Genomic DNA, 17,680 nt, shown 5'->3' on the forward strand with positions numbered 1-17,680 from the left:
TACGTAGTTTCTTTGGTGCAGCAAAAATGCTGAAAAGTCCTCTTTTTTAGAGGCTCTGACTCATTCGCGAGGAGGGAGACAACGCCGTCTTACACCATTTACGGCCGCTCTCCAGCTAGCCTCTTCTTTGAGTCGAGCCCCAACGCCCCAATCCGACATGACGTTCTAATTTTAGTTAGTGCGAAACCCTCTCCGATTCTTCTCGTCTCCATAGCCACATACTCCTACGATCTGCCACCCACCCCACATCTCGATAAAGGCAATGGCCACCATTCATCCTTACGAACACAAGTTTTCACGTCGCTTCTCTTGCATTAATTAAAAAACTAAGCAACCACAACCATTACGACGCATTCCAGTAAAGAAGGATAACCCAGCACACTTAAATTCGAACTACACATGACACCGATACTTTGAACTATAAACAATTTCATTTTAACCAGCGCCACTAGAATAGGAAAAATTGCATCTATGATCCAAGTGAAAAATAACAGGGTCGCAACATAATAAGAGAACGACCAAAGATTAATCCGTTAGAAGTCCACACTAATGAATCTATTTCGGAACCAAATAGACGGTGAATCGAAACATAACTTAAAAGTTTGTATTTTCTTTACTTTCAGCAATATTGAACCTCCAAAGCCCAATTACAAACACCGTCCGCTGAATACCAATAACGTGTAACACACTAACGCGGTCACAAAAACACGGCTTCCATAAAAAATTACGAAAAGGTCAAAAAAGGTTAAAAGAGCAAAAAAATGGTTCATGCATTAAAATTGCGAAACTCTGAATTGACTACCGACGACAACCATGATTCCGCGATTGTTGACAAAGAAAAAACGGCGAAAACGTATATCAATACGTAGGAAAATAAAATGTTAGTAAAAATGCAGATTACTCTAAACACAATAGTAAAGGCGATGACAACAAACAAATTTTCACATCAAACCAATTACATATCTACATCTTTGAGCCCATTTATTGGTTATTCACTCTGAATATGCAAAGTAATCAAAATAAGTAAAATAATGCGGACATGCAGAAACTACTGAAACGGTATCAAAACTTCACGTCCTTCCATCTCTCTCAAGCCAGTTAAAATAGAACAGGTCATTTCACGAGTAATTACACGATCGTAAGACAAGACGGTAATAATATAATCTAAAGCAAATCCTACCTAGACACTCATTCAATGTCAGACTGTCAAAAATGAGCACTTATTACAGAGTATGACTGACCATGGATTCACCATCTCATAAGAATATAACCAACATTTAGTAATTTAAAGCAACATTGAGAAACTTAATTATCCTAGGCACCACTAATTTTAGAATATAAACACACTATCTATATCCGACCTTGAGGGAAAACATTCCACCGGAAACGATTCTAGATAAAACATCAAGAGTATTATCTTTCTCATTCATGAATTGACAATCATGAAACCACATTCCGCTTAAAACAATGACGGAACATGAATTACACAAAAATATGGGCGTGTTCTCAAAACCATGGCAAAACATAAAGATTAGCTTGGAATGGCATGTCATTTGGTATAAATTTGCAGAATGGCACATAAAAATAAGCATTAACAGAATTGTATTAAAAACTAATGCGATTCGTCTAATATTGATCAATCTATCTGTCGAGACCATTGTACTGCCGAACAAAACACAACCGGAATGATCGCCCTCTACAATACTATATCGTGGGAATCAACACTCAAATGGAATTAATACAAGAAGTTGTCAAAATGAAAATAAGCCTCTCTTACCCAACAATTCCTTTACTGTAAGTTTTTGTAGGCAATCTCCACGGACATCCGCCATATTCTCCTATCAACACTGCATGATTTTGGTTCATGCCGTACGTGCTAGCGCGATTCTCTCTTTTCCTCCTCGTCCGGTTGTAGTAGTTATTGCTATTTTGAGGTCTATTAGAATAAAATCTTCTTGACTCTTCCCTGTTGTTGATGCCAATTGGAATGTATTCTGGAGCTTTGCTTTCTATCGTTTGATTAGAGTTCATTTGGTAAAGATTCATATTGTCAAATTCCCTCTGAGCTTCCCAAATGCGTGTCCACAAATCCTTTGCAGGGCCTTCTTGCTCGGGCTGATACCAACCAATCGTCGGATCCATCAAAAGCACCCACCAGATAAGCAGGTGCTTTTTTGATTAACACTACTATCCAGTAAAATGGTACTTCACACACACACTAAATTCACAATAAAACAGAGTATTGACTTTAGTCACAGCCTATTAAAGTGCACTGGACACCATGCACAGGTACTCTAGTGGTACGACAAAATTCCACCAGGATGCGCTTATTGTATAACTCTCTAGTCAAATAAGCAACTGTGAATTCCTTGCCATCTCAGTTTGCACATTTAATTTCCACTACAGGGGATTATTTACCAGTTTTCATCGCGTCAAAAAATTTTAAGATGTCACTGTGTTATTTTTACCCACCAATATCAGCAAATCAAAACTTACGGTCGCAAGTTGAGTTCTCGTGCCATGAGCACCGGCAGAATAATTTTGAATTTGATAACTACGAGCTCTCGAACAGTGTCCGATATTAGATTTAAATTGTACGTCGTGTCACGCTATTCATGTAAAGAAAACTCTGCATCATCGGCGAATCACTTCTCAGTTCCACCTCATGGCATATTTAAGGAATTCGTCGGCGGAACTGGTTTCGCCTTTATTTCTCACTCGAAGTGCGTATCGCGCAGTCATACGCAAAATGGGCGTGAACTTTGAAATAAGGAAAGAACAATTGAAAGGAAAGAATAAGTAAAGGGCATGATGACATGACCTGGAAGATTTATTTAAGTTTTTAAATACAGTTTAAAAATGAGCATGAGGTATAAATATCACCAATGCTAAAAATGAAGTTGAGTTGCAGAAAATAAACCTGGATAACGACCGCAGCCAGACACCTGATGAAGCCCACTTACATGACTAGATAATTTAAGCTTCAGAGTTGTTGCTTTCCTTTTGAAACACAGAACGAGAATTGATCAATTTTAAGTAGTACCCTCTTACCACCGTGGTACCAAGAGGCCTCTCACAGCACTTGAGGTTGTCATTACCTCGGAAGAGAATGTTCATCTATGCAAAGAAGTCTTTAATACCAATGCTTTGGAACCATGCATTCATTTTGCTTTTTCTGGAAACATATGCTTAACCAGCTCTTTTTTATTCACCTTCCCCATATGGTTACGGGGCAAATGCTCCACACATTTCAACACTGTAGGGATGGCATAATGTGCCATACGGCTTTTTGACCATTCCCTTAACTTTGACAATATCACTTCCTTTCCTTGCCTGGGAACAACTATGGCTGCAACCTGCAGATTACAAAAAACAAATACAATCTTACAAGTGAAAGAGCTTGACTCTAGGCAAACTATTCAGAATTATTTAAAAAATCTGAAGGGACTAGATAGTTCATATGTTTACCTTTTGTCCCCACGTCATATCTGGAAGAGCAACCACAGCACAATCTTGAATATCTGGATGCCCTAATAGATAAGTTTCTATTTCAAGGGCACTAACTTTATATCCACCAGTTTTAATGATATCCACACTTGATCTCCCAACTATTTTGTAAGAGCCATTTGAATAAAGAGCCGAATCACCTAAAGGATAAGAAAGACAGGTTAAAATTTTTTACAATGCATGGAATACAAGAGCAGGATTTTATTGATTTGAAAAGTATTATTAAAATTAATAGACATAAAATAATTAAATATAGGTAGGTTATATTTTCATCAAAAAACAACCAATACACAAAATATATTGGGTTTAATAAGTCATAAACTTTTCCTCTTTTTAAGATATTGTTTGCTAGCATGAAGAAAAGAGTTTAGAAATTTTATTTCCTCATAAACTGCTACCTTTTATGGAATTTCATGTAATTACCTTGAAATTAAACTTCTCTTGCGAAGACTGTGAATAAGTAGAGACCAACAAGGACTGGAGACTAGTTAAAATAGCATATACAATTTACTTTAGCTTCACCAGGCTCAGGGCTCACTGTATTAATTGACCACACACTCCTTACCCTTAAGGGAACCTCGAAGATCATTCAAAATTCTCTCCCTCACAAAATTTATGAAACATGATTTACATGCTCAACTCATAAGTATTGAATCTAGAAGTAGCAAAAATAAACTTGCATAGGAGGCCAAAGTTAATCACCACAAGTAGAGGGTTAGCAGCCACCCCCTAATCTCCTGCATTCAACGTAAAATCAATACCAACAGCACAAGGGAAACGTCTCTCTTATTCTCTACCAGTCTTCATCACATTCTTTCATTTTCTGCACTCCTGAGAGATAGCTTAAGCAATTGCTTTTCACGATTAGTGAAAATGATAGTTAAACACGTTCACAAGGTAATAAAGTTATTTTTGTTGCTCCTATTCCCATAATTTAGTAGTCCCTTCAATATTTATCACTATCAAATTGCTGAAAGTAAAATGCAGCGCTATATTTGCTCTTGGTGATCATTCGACTCTGAACAGCTAAATAACATTGTTTTGGAGGGAAAAATAAAAGTTCTAAATGCTGGAAAAACTGAAAGGGATGCATTAGAAGACCAGCAAAATTCCCACAAACCAACTTATTTGATTCTCACATTATGAAAGAGATTTCTCAAACTGTGCTAGCTCAATAAAGGCAGACGAGATGTGCAGGAATGTGGAATCTCCCACCCAACCCATGTCAACTGCCACCCAATTACACTATATTAGTGGCCTTAGCTTTCTCCTGGATATATTATGTCATATTGTAGGTATACTGTACACTCCCTAAAGACATGCCAAAGTTTCACACGAAAGTATCTCTTATAAATTAAGCAAGAAAATTTCTTACGCAGACATCTTTTGGAAGAAGAAATAGATTTTTAAAATGGTACAACAGCATAATACTATTCATAATAGCCTGAGATTTAATGAGGCTTCCTGACATTAATAGATGCCATATGCAGATAGGAGGATAACCACAGTGAGGACCTATCCAAGCTCTTTCTGGGCCCAAATTGCTCCACTGATCTGGGAGTAATCAGGGAGAGTCGATAGGGTAGTTTTCCTTCATCAAAGAAAACGAAAGGCATTGATTGCGATTCGCTACCCACCTTTGGGGTATTCGTTATATAAAAGTTATTTGGTTTTACAATTCCCAGTTTAGAAGAATGGCAGTGGTCAATTTTAACCGCATTTGAAAAAAGCCAGATTGGCGTCCATGCGATGCACTCCACGTGACATCACGGGGACCTAGTTTCTATATGAGTGGATAGGAGTTTTACATCGTTCGAGATGACCAATGCATGCATGAGGCACAAAGCTCAGGGAAACATGTCTTAATAACCACCTATTAAAACTGTCTATGATCGGAAAGTTTCCTTCGTTTGATAAGGTATTCATAATCCTTATTTAAGCCAAGCGCTACCCGCTAGCAGGGTACGCTGCTACCTGCTAACAGCCTGCATCATAGCGAAGCACATACCCTCGCCCCAAGGTTGCCTCACACGGCGACAGCGGGAACCAGAATGATGTCACGTGGGGTTTTCCCAGAATTCATACTTAGCCGTCGCGTTTTCGCACCCTCGAAAATTTTCACTTTTTATTTAATCGGGAAAAATAGATATCGTCATTTAAAAATCTAAAAGCATGGAATGTGTACTACGGGAGTAATAATCTACCGATTTAGGCAATAAAAAAATAATAGGAAACCACCCTATTTGCCCACACCATTGCCCTATTATTTTTGACTGGTTAAGAATTAACAGAGAAACACACCTGTCTTGAACCAACCATCAGCCCCCAAGCACTTATTAGTGGCCTCTCGGTTTCTCCAATAATTTCTAAAGACAGTGGGACCACGGACACACAATTCACCAACATCTCCTTCCTTAGCTCCAGGAGGTATCCTTGTTTCAATTTCATTCCCTTCCGCAACAACTTTTTCACCTTCTTCTGTTGAGGCTACAATTTTCACTTGCACCTGAGGTAGAGGCGTGCCAACAAAGCCTGAAAGAGAGGTATGACCAACAATCAGGAAAATATTAATTAATTGGGGGGAATGTCCACGTTGAGTCAGCAAGCATAGTAAGAGATCAGGCCCTGTCTCTGGAATGTGAGTTAGCATTTGTTTTCTATATACATACATACCTGGCAGAATAACACTTTGGTTAATTACAAGCATTCACAAAGCTTCTATAAAAATATTTGCCACATATTTCAACACTTTGAACTTAAAATTATGTCATTAGTTTTTTGTCGAGTCTCTGTGATTTCATATTAATTATGTATATTTTTGGCACTAGCAAGGCGCTATAATAGAACTCAAAACAAAAAAGGCACATCTATGGGTTAACAGTAAAACATAATTTCTTTTAAAATATCCAAAAACACAGGAAAAAACAAGGGCCTTTGAACAAAATTAAAACAAATGAGTACAAATTACAATAAATTGCTGATTATTCAAAATTCCTCCAGTAATAAGTCCCCATTTCAACACCCTAAACATTCTGCAAAAAGGACTTCTTTTCTGAAGAGCGGTCAACAGAAGATGAGGAAAGGGACAAGAAAACCACAAAGTGATATTTAAAAGGGAGAGAGGGGGGTTTAAAGTATGCCTGATAGACTTATAGCCACCAGAGATCTCTGAACAGAGAAGGGAGAAAAGTTTAAATGGTGGTTGGGCAAACATTTCTCTCCATTAGGCTGCAGTGTAAAAGGGTTTATGCTAAGCACATACAGTCTGGCCACCGAGAGTTGTCCGATGACAGGCAAAAGGGACTAGTTTGGGGTAGGGGGCAGGGTTACCGGATAAGAAAGAGAAACGCCCATGTCACATGAAAATAAAAGGCTTCCAAGAGGAAAGGAGCTCTAAGGAACGACGAGGTTGAAGGACCCACAGGAAGAATCCCTTGTTTTGGTGGTTAAGGGTTGTTTCAGTGCTTCATACGCATGTTGCAACGTTGCAGGTGAGGGTGTGAGGTGCATTCGGAGGACAGCGACTAGCTGAAAACTGTGCTGGCATAGGGTTCTCCGCTCCTCCTTTTGCGCTATCATCGGACAACTCCTGCTGGCCAGACTGTAGTCACGTTGTCAATAACTCATGTGTGGAGAGGAAAGGTAATTACAAGCAAACAAGGTTATCAAAGAAGGCTACTAAGTTCCAGAAACATGCAATATTCACAATTTTTCCCAAGTTTATTTTCATTCATTCATCAGCCATTTTTCCCTGTTTTTCTCAGTCTTCTTTCAATGCATATCTCAACAAGAAGACCCAATACAGGTTATGATCTAGTTTTCAGAACATCACTAGTATGTAGCTACAAATTGTGAAATTAGTAGTAAGTATAATTTATATAAGTAGAAACAGTAGTTTACAGTAATATATCGGCTGAGCGTGCCCCAAAACGCAGTCCCTGTCTCTTTCCAGCTATCGTGAGTGTGTATATCTTTACTTTAATTCTTGGGTCCTAGTCCATTTCTTCTGTTGGTGAGTGGTGAGCTGCCCCATTGTCTTCTACTGTTTAATCTTGTGAGCCAAAGCAAACAGAGGTTCCTGTATATAAACCATAAATCATGGTCAATCTAAGCGTTCTGGTGGCACAACTGGCAGAGCACTCAGCCGGTAATAGAGACGTTCTGGGTTCAAGCCCCCCATCAGGCAACATTTTCATCCTCTGACTTCTGGCTTCTGGTAAATGGGAACATTGCATTGTGTGCCACTGAAGCCAAACAGCATCCTCATTCATGTGGCCTGCAGTGCTACAACAAGCTCCAGAGAGGAGTTTGTACATAGCAGACATGCCAGCCTTTACTCCTCCCTGGACTGGAGCGCTTGAGATTTTTTGTATGCTCTATACTTAACTGTACTTGCATTTCATAAGCAGGACTGGTTGAAAAAAATATTGCAAATTGCAAATTAAGGCAATTCAAACCATTCTGAAGAATAATTGAAGTGGTAATAAATAATTTTTGACTAATATATTATCTAATTTGATGGCATGGAGCACTTCCCTCCCTCCCTCCCTCACGAATACTTGCAACTTTTCCCTTAAATTTAGTTTTGATGGATGCTAGCAAAATATTTTCATTACAGATTATTTGACAGAGGAAAAAATGCAGCCTGGTTCAAAAAGCTTCATTATCGACATCACCAGTCTCATTACACAATACCAAAAAATATATTTAATAAGTCGAGGGTGGGTACAGCCGGAAATCATTTCAGGGACAAAATATTTTAATAGTAATTTTATATAATACTTAATGGAGGAATCATTTTAATAAGAATAAATAAATGGAGGAAACTAAAATGGAATCAATGGATTACCTCAATGAGACTTCAAAGAGGAGGTCCTAGCCCATCCCTTAGAAGCTTGATTTTTGTAACTTAGGGTGCATTGTAATTGGTTTTCAAAAGTGTCTGCAGCAAGGCAGAGCAATCCACTTATCCTCAATATTTGCACTCACAAGGAATAGCACTGATATGATATCAATTTTATAGAAGAAGCCATAATGAATACAAATTTTTAAATATAATGAATATAAAGTTAACAGCCCTTACAACAGCCTATTCCTCCGTGCTATTCAGGTTTCTCTGCCGGACTGCAACATCAGTGGCGACAATGAAACTCCATTTAAATAAGAGGTAGAATCCATTTCTTCATCATGACCTCAATTTATATAGTAATTTACTATTTCTTGGAGAGTTGGCCAGTGAAATAAAATGTAAAATGTTTGCCGACTTTTCGATATTAGGTTTATTATATCTTCATCACGGCTTATTTGTGCTTTGTTTATCGATTGACAATCAAGCAATCAATTTCTTTGTTTATCATTCGATAAACAAAGCACAAATAAGTCCAGTTGATGCGTAGTTTTCCGCAGCATTGTCTAGATGATGTCTCCATGCTTCTGGGTTTCACCACCTGAATTTTCTTTGCGACGACAGTTTCTGCGGTATTCCAACCAGCGTCTTCAGGTAAACGGACCTGAAGACGCCAGTTGGAATACCGGGGAAACTGTCGTCGCAAAGAAAATCCACGCGGTGAAACCCCGAAGCATGGAGACATCACAAGTAAGTCCAGATTAAGACATAATATATCACCGAAACATCGGCAAACATTCTGCATTTTATTTCACTTACCTACACTCCAAGAAATAATTAATTACCACAATAAGTGGTATGTGACAACACATCTGGATCCCAACTGGAAAATCCTCTTTTGTAATATTCGTGAGTAAGGTAATACCTTAAGCAACTAAGATAGCAATTTCATAGCTAAAAAATTAAATCAAGTAGAGATGGCAAATCAACAATAACTTCTCCCATAAGGATGCAGCAAAATCATTCAGTAACACACAATAGATTAGTTACAATTGAGGGGTTGAGAAGCCAAGGGGGACAAGTGATTTTTTTCTCCACAGAGTTAGTTAAAGTTAATTGTTAGAAAAAATACACAAAAACTTGATTGCCAAGGGATACGAGTAAGTCTGTTCTGTGCTGACATCGAGTGGAAAAGCAAATGCATTACATACTAAACGTCTAGTTGATCTGGTTTGTTTTCTATACCTGATTTCTGTAACTAACTCTGTGTAGAAAAAAGAAATCACTTGTACCCCTTGGCTTCTCACCCCCTCAATTATTATTCCCACTATAAAAGAATTGGCAAAAATGATCTTTGAGAAGATAATAAACATTGTTAGCATTGGCAATTTAAAAATAAATCACTAGTAAATTATCTCAATACAAATTAAGACCTTTCTGTAACATTACCAAGATTATGCAGGCATAAAAAGAATCTACATATGAAACTAACCAATCTGGCACTTTTAATGCATCCAAGCATTAAAAAAACTTGAAGCAAAAGTATGGATACCGATACATAGAAAACATACTCTTATATCTTAGCCTTGGTACCATTAACTAATGATAAGCCAGCAGGGTAACTCATAATCATAACTATGTCAGACACAGAGCCGGAACTAGGAGTTTAGTCAGGGGGGAAAAGATCAGTTTGCCGCTACCCCTCATCTGATTCCCCTCCCTACCTACCCAGCCAATAAAATATAATATGTACATATGTACATCCATAAGCCATTTTTTTTTAGATGTAGTAGTTGAAATTACACACTGTACGTTTGCTGTTAAGACATTTTATTAACAAAATAGTTTAATAATTCATAAATTAATAATTATTGTTCAATGATTTAATTAGAAAAATCAAATCATTTTTTTAACATACACCGCCCAGGGCAAGTCCCTTTGCCCAGCCCTAGTTCTGGGCCTGGTCAGAGGGATAAATTACAGGCTGAGCACAATCTGTCAGATACAATCACTGAAAAAAAGAACAACCCTAAATAAAACATAACAAACCTGCTTACCTGGCTTCCTTTCACCTTTCAATGGGTTTGATAAGGCCATTCCAACTTCTGACATTCCATAACGCTCAAGTAATCTGTGCCCTGTAATTTCCTCCCACCGGTCAAAAATTGGAAGAGGCAATGGTGCTGATCCACTGACCATTAATCTGAAAGAATTATAACAATGCTAGAGAGTTTTCAATTTACAGTGTATAATATTTATCACATATAAATTTCAGGGAAGCCAAAAAAAGTTGCTAAATGATTAATATAGATGGCGAAGCATGAATGACTCAGGGGTTATTCTGCAACACAATGAGAAACTCTTCCATTGCCTCAAGCTACCTTTGCATGGCTCAAAATAGGGGTACCACTCATTATTTTACAGGGTGGTTAACCCTGGAATCACCTGCTGACATCTCTCAAAGGTCCTCTCTGGCTGGAGTTGCACATTCCCTCCTCAAGACTCATCTGTGGTAGTCTTAATGATAACATCCACTAACTCAGAGATTTAGTCTGAAGGTTGGTTTGAATACGTAAGGGTAGTGTCCACTTCACACTAACAATAAGCCTAAGACAGCAGATATCATGTCTTCAGGTCAGGGAGGCCACTTCCTAAACCATACTGCATCACAGAGCAAGAATTTTTACTCTGGGACAGCTGTCTTACCTTGGCTTCCAACCTATTACCCTTCCGACAGTAGCCAAATACTGTAGGCACTAGATCCTCCTCTTTCATGCAACCCACACCAACATTTTAACCAACTAGCTCAGTTCCCTCAACTTTTAATCATTTGACCACTTTACTCAACATACCTTGAGTAGTAAAAAAATTGTATGAACATGGATATAATAAAATTATGAAGTCGAGAACAATTTTCTGCGATTGACAAGGTTAAAACATCAAAGAAAAGGGAAACATTGCAATTTAGAAATTTCTCAAGCAAGAAGGTGAAACTTCAGTTAGTTTTCATATCAACTGCTGAATGTTGCAAATCCTCATTCTTATAACTAAATTCAGCCAAATTTCATAAGCTGAAAACTTAACACGGTCCATGCTCATGACGTAACGTCTATGTCATGGGAGCCGCTACTGAGTGGCTGATGACGTAAGGGTTACGTCATGATTCCCTTTCGCGTTATACTCCGCCCTGAGTGCCAGCCACCGGTGTTAGGGTATGGGAGAGGGTCAGTCACCACTCATCGCTTGTTTGACGTGCGGAAAGCTCCGACAAAAATTTTTTCCATTTTTTTTCTGTTTTTTTTTCTATTTTACCCGGTTTTGCTCTGCAAGGACGTCTTCGGGGGTGGGTTTTTACATTCTATTTCATCATTACTTTTACTTTATAATGCAGAAAACAGTTATATATTCTCACAATTGTTCTTATACCTTAAAAAAAAAAAACTTTTACAAATATTCAAAGTGAAATAAAAGATCCTTTTGCAGTTGACGAGGATAGGTAAGATACTTTATTACAAGGTATTTTATCTTTCTTTATGACTTTTTACACAATTATTAACGTTTGTTTATTTAATTGGTTTATGAGAAGGAATGGAAATATTTTTCCCTTGTTGTTATTTTTATTTTTAGTTTCAATTAATGCTATCGTGGTAAATTGCTTGGCTGGTTGCCTAATTTCGGACATACTCCAGGTATGTGTAATTTAATCCTTACAATAAATAATAAATGCTTCCTTTATTATACCTTTAAAGTTTTCCAGTGAATTTCATTTGCTATGATTTCATTATGGTAAAATTTGTTTTTATCGCTATGTTTATTTGCTACTACGCTTGAAATAATAACCATAATTGCATAAATTTTGCAATAACTTCAGTGAAGTCCTGGTCCCACATTGCAATTTATTTTTACTATTTACATTTCATGCACAGTAGCTAGACTTCCCCATCCTTACGTTCACTAACATTTGAATTAGAGACTCATTACTTGATTTTTTCCATAATATTCGAAATCCTTACAAGCATTTTATTTGGCATCCTCCCCAACAAAAAAATGCCTAAGAGAACAACTTCCCCTAACCCAGTCTCATGCCACTAAACTAGGAGAAACTGATCCGGCCCGAGGATATATACATCCGAGGATATGAAATGGGCAATGCGTGTCCTGAAGGAAAATTACTAGATGGAAATATTTAACCATAGAAGAATTTCCCCACTTTTTGGCCTTATTTTTCATACAAGAATTATCAAAATTTCTCGTATCTGCGATTTTTGAAAAGTTCATCCTTTATATGACTTGCATTGCTTCAGGAGAGAGAAGTCGCGCGATCAATTCATGTCAATTCTCCAAGCCCTTCAAATCAACGAGAACCTATCTACGTTCTCTGACCTTAACACTCCTCTGACCGACTGATTATTCAAAATTAGCCCTGTTATAGACGCATTCAAGGAAACAATGAACAAAGTAGTGACCCCCTCACGTGACCTAAGTCTGAAAGAGTCTATGGTCCCATGGAGAGCTAGGCTGGGATATAGTGAATATATGAGGGGAAAGCGCTATAGGTACACAATAAAGTTGTACATGTTGACGGAAGCAAAGGGTTTGGTGCTTCAAGTCCTCCAACTCAGAAGTGTCTGGAAAAGGGCATTCGGAGAAGATGGTAAACAAATGACGGAGGATCGTTTTGACTGCAGCTAATCCTTTTATATGGATAACTTTTATAACAGTATATGTAGCCAGTTCTAGATTCCATCCAAATGGGAAACCTAACTTGACGGGGACACTGAGGAGAGGCAAGAAAGGTAATTCATTCTAATTATGCTAGTCAATTTCTGATTTGTAAAACAATATGTTTCATTGCAATAATTCTTCGTTTATACAAATTTTTCTTTTCATTTATAAACCAATGTATATCATTATAAAATCTTATCCAGAGGATATCATATCGTTCAGTCGCATTTAACATCATAGGGAGCAACACTTTTGCTGGAAATATTGGTAATACTCGCAATATTTTCGCTAGATCAATGAAACATTAAAAATCGTAGTTAAATGTATAATTTCCAGATTATAGAAATAATATTAGCTGCATAATACTATTTGCATTAGTTTTTTTCCAGAAAGTGATTAGGTCTGAACGGGTTTTCGCTACAGTACTGACAAAGAGCAAAGAAATGTGGGAAACATGTAGGTGTGTTGCGGGAAGGTATCACAAGTTTGACAGGATACTTTGAAAATTTTAATTTCAAATTTTGAACAAATGAAGGGTTACTTTTGGAAAAAAAGTGTGAAAGTATGTACCAGGCATCACAAATCATAAGATCACGTCATTAAAATAATAATAAAAAAATATAATTTTTTGCCAAAAAGTCAGCCACAGGGCATTTTCTCCAAATACGGGCAGCACGGAATGTGTTAAGATGTGTAGTGTACTTGCACTGTTGATGATTATTGGAATAAAAATTGTCAACGTACTGCTACTGAAATTGAAGTTCTGTTCATTTCTGGCTTTGAGGTCCCCTGAGCCTCAAGCAGTGTATGGTTGCCATTTAAGACTGCTTTTTGGAAAAATAGCCAGGGATGCTTGGATGCACCTCTTTCTCCCTCAACCATGTCTTTGACCAACCCTACCAAAGTTTAGAGTCCCAGAATGGGAAAAATGGCAATTAGAGGAGGAGAAGGAGTGTTGGGAGAAAAAATTTGCCGAGGTGCTCAAACCTATACTATCCATTGGTTCCATGGATGGGAAGAGGTAGGGGAGGAAAAATCTTCCAGAGGGAGCTGTCCGAAGCCACCGCTAAAAGCTGTTTCCCAAGAAAGATAAGTTCTAAACAAAGCCCTCTTGGACAAAAATTCTATCATCATGATACCAAAAATAAAAATAAAACTGGTGACAGTGCATGGAGCATGGTAGGAGACGGGGGCCTCCGGAATGCGGGGAAGCTACTGGATTACCCTTATAGAGTTGGCTTTCCTAACCTCTTTCGTGTTGGTTGTAGGCTGGAAGTAGGGTAACATCCTCCTACCCGCACATTGCTACCAACCCATCAACGATTCTCACCAACCCACTAACAAACAGTTAGCACTGGTAGAAAAGCATACATGCCACTATGATAGAGAGCATGGACCTCAGTAGGCTCCATGACAATTAAAAATCAGTGGTAATTAGATGGATATCATCTCAGTGGTTCTGACCCTAATGAACACAACAGTTGAAAGGACCAATTCATGATTACCTGTGATTTTTACAGATCTCGGATCACTGAGACAAAATATCTGCTAAGGAAGTTAAAATGTTGACATTAATAAGGATTAATTTATTAATTACAATGCAGATTTTCTCAACAGTAACTACAAAAGAGAAGTTGAATAATATTATCACACTTCTCTTTGCTCCATGAATTCAACACAGACGTTAATGAAAAGTGAATGAACCTCCACAAGAGGACAAGGAAAATGCATTATTATTTTATATCTAACAGCAATGAATAAAACATTGACTGATACATACACATGATATTGACTTCTTACACATAGCTCTTTCGCATGAGATATTGAAACAAATTGCATCCCTAAATTGATCTCTAAAGAGGTAGAAATAGGTTATGCATAGCTTATAACAACTAGTTCCAACAATGCCACCAACCTCGGTGGTGCATCCCAGGTGGCTCAGTCTGACACTGGCCTCTGTCTAACACCCAGGCTGACACTGTTTTATCAGCAATTGCCTGCGTCGAGACCCCACAAAGATTACATAAGCATATCACAATGTTAAGCCACTAAATGCTGGGGGGGCCTCACAGTACCACCACATTCTGAACACAGGAAGTGAGATTCAGTTCAGTAACAAATGACTTACAGTTACTTACTATAGAAAGTTATGGTAATATTCAAATTATTTTTAAATAAAAAGACAAAGATAGTAAGAATAGGACCATGATAGTGGAAGAACTATGCAGTAACTACAAGTTACATTACATTGATCGAGGACTGAAAATTTGAACGTAATAGAGTAAAAGACAGAATGGCAGTGATACACATTTTGTTTTTCAACTTTTTCTTTTGGTGTACATGAGAGGCATTTGAAAGTGGAACAAAGAAGTATATTTCATGAAAACTAATATGCATAAATTAAATTATTGAAGCATTAAATCTATTAATTGATACAAAATTTCTCAATTCAAAACTAAAATTGCAGGTTAAAAAATTCGGTGAGCTTGATGATGAATAAATAGCCATGGTGAACTGAATTTCATCAAAACCAGGACAACCACCTAAGAATGACTTTTGAGGGTTCGATCACTCATAATATGTTATTCACAAGATAAATTAAAAGTATTTTTGCATTAGCATTTTCCGTGGCAGAAAAATATTTTCAGGAATAGAATTTCTTACCTTATCTTTTGTGTGCAAACAGTCTTTATATATTCCTTCATGCGTGCATTTTTACTGAATATCTTATCATATTCTTCAATGAGTTTTGCATAAATAGTTGGAACAGCCATGAAAACATTGATGCGATCTTGTGCTGGCATATTAATGGACAGTAACTGACTCCATACCTGAGATGTTTCAAATTTAGGGAGCATTAAACACCTGGAAGGAGAAAAAGAAGATAACACAAAAAAAAAACATAAAAATGAATTCATAATAAAATTGCAATGTCAACTGTTGATGAACAAGTGGTAGACAAGAAAGGAAAAGGAAAGTCTCGTGTGAGGTATACAGAGCAGGTGATGGAGCAATTAAAACAGAAGAATTATTTCGTGCTAAAGGACAAGGTGATTAGAAAACAAAGTTGAGAGCTGTGTCCAATCTCAAACTATATGTAGACGTATTTTCCCTATTCTCAGGATAAAATTCTATAATAAGAAATACTGAGATAATAAAATATAAAAAAATTCATGTATTCACAAATAAATATGCAGGGTGGCTGGTATATTACTAGGAATTACAAAGTAGCTGCAGAATTCTTAATATTGAAATTATTGTAATGAAAAAAGTGTTCATGTAGGACATTAAATAAGGTTTTGATTATCAGATGGCCAATCCAAAGATTTTTGACTCTTTATGATCAATAAAAACTACACATCTCAGGAAACCTCAAAATAAATCCAAGTAACTTTAGTACCAAATACCTTACATGTGTACATATGCTAAAAAGACAACTTTAAAAGTGACTTAAAACAAATAAAGCATTTCTACCTCAGCTCAGATGCAGAGTAACACTTGAAGAAAAAAGAAAATATTTAAATACAGCCATGGTCAGAGCCAATGAATTAGAGAGACTTGAAATACAAGCCATGCTATATTTCTCAACTTACAACCTAAAATAATTTACTTACTTAGCACCCACAAAGAGGGGGCAGAGTAGGACATTGATGATGCCATGAATATGGTGGAGCGGAAGTGTGTGCAGAATAATATCCTTTTCATTCCAGGCCCATGACCGGATTAGGGAATAAGCTTGGTGCTGTATGTTGCTGTGAGTTAAAACCACACCTGATATAAAACAGAATAGCAAGCAATAAGTCTTTTAAAATGCATAGGTACAGATTGATTAAATTGTAATATGTAATGAATTCACATTTTTAACACAAAATCCAGTGAAAATACAGTATATATGAGTTGCTGGCCTTTCAGGGTGATATTTAGAGAAGGCCACAAGGTTTCCAGCCAAGTTCAACACAAGAGGTCCATCGATTTTAAAGACAATACCTCCAGCATCTTCAGGACACCACAACAATGAAAGAAAATCTGTCAGTAGAAATGCCTACTCTCCAGGATATAACCCACAGGAAAAGTCACGACATAATGCCGACAGAAAAACTATATGTAGACGTATTTTCCCTATTCTCAGGATAAAATTCTATAATAAGAAATACTGAGATAATAAAATATAAAAAAATTCATGTATTCACAAATACATATGCAGGGTGGCTGGTATATTACTAGGAATTACAAAGTAGCTGCAGAATTCTTAATATTGTAATGAAAAAAGAGTTCATGTAGGACATTAAATAAGGTTTTGATTATCAGATGGCCTACTGTATCTGCAGTGGATAACATCCAAAATATTTTTTTTTATGCAAGATGGCGTACCACTTCACTTTGCTAATGCCGTACATGCGTGGTTGGATGAGAAGTTTTCATGATGGAGCATTTAACTCTATATATATAGAGGTTTGGGAGACGTGGACTTCATAAGTGGCCAGCAAGAAGTGCAGATATGACACCATATAATACTGTATGTATGATATTAATTTGAATACGTACTGCATTTTAACAAATTAGGGCTGTTAATATAGAATTCATTTGTCTTTTTCAATACCT

At 37.1% G+C, this 17,680-nt stretch overlaps 2 protein-coding genes across 7 annotated transcripts in view; both read right to left on the reverse strand.

Annotated features, from left to right (window-relative positions):
• Positions 1–2,645, reverse strand: part of LOC124156130 (terminal nucleotidyltransferase 4A-like) — a 49,937-nt gene extending 47,292 nt beyond the window's left edge. The window contains exon 1 of one of the 5 annotated variants that reach the window (XM_046530473.1): positions 2,497–2,645. In XM_046530473.1, coding sequence (XP_046386429.1) covers positions 2,497–2,522 — 26 coding nt within the window. In that variant the 5' untranslated portion in view covers positions 2,523–2,645. Of the gene's footprint in view, positions 1–1,361; positions 1,421–1,777; positions 2,475–2,496 lie in introns of those variants that run through there. The other 4 variants (XM_046530469.1, XM_046530470.1, XM_046530468.1 and 1 more) reach the window with 4 other exon arrangements.
• A 167-nt stretch (positions 2,646–2,812) lies between these two features.
• LOC124156131 (malonate--CoA ligase ACSF3, mitochondrial) overlaps positions 2,813–17,680 on the reverse strand; it is a 32,179-nt gene continuing 17,311 nt past the window's right edge. For both annotated transcript variants that reach the window (XM_046530475.1, XM_046530474.1), the window contains exons 5-10: positions 16,693–16,849; positions 15,743–15,943; positions 10,411–10,556; positions 5,809–6,039; positions 3,469–3,647; positions 2,813–3,356 (exon numbers count right to left, since the gene is read on the reverse strand). In XM_046530475.1, coding sequence (XP_046386431.1) covers positions 3,162–3,356; positions 3,469–3,647; positions 5,809–6,039; positions 10,411–10,556; positions 15,743–15,943; positions 16,693–16,849 — 1,109 coding nt within the window. In that variant the 3' untranslated portion in view covers positions 2,813–3,161. The remainder of the gene's footprint in view (positions 3,357–3,468; positions 3,648–5,808; positions 6,040–10,410; positions 10,557–15,742; positions 15,944–16,692; positions 16,850–17,680) is intronic.

The sequence above is a fragment of the Ischnura elegans genome, chromosome 3 (genome assembly GCF_921293095.1).
Source record: "Ischnura elegans chromosome 3, ioIscEleg1.1, whole genome shotgun sequence".
Taxonomy (NCBI): domain Eukaryota; kingdom Metazoa; phylum Arthropoda; class Insecta; order Odonata; family Coenagrionidae; genus Ischnura; species Ischnura elegans.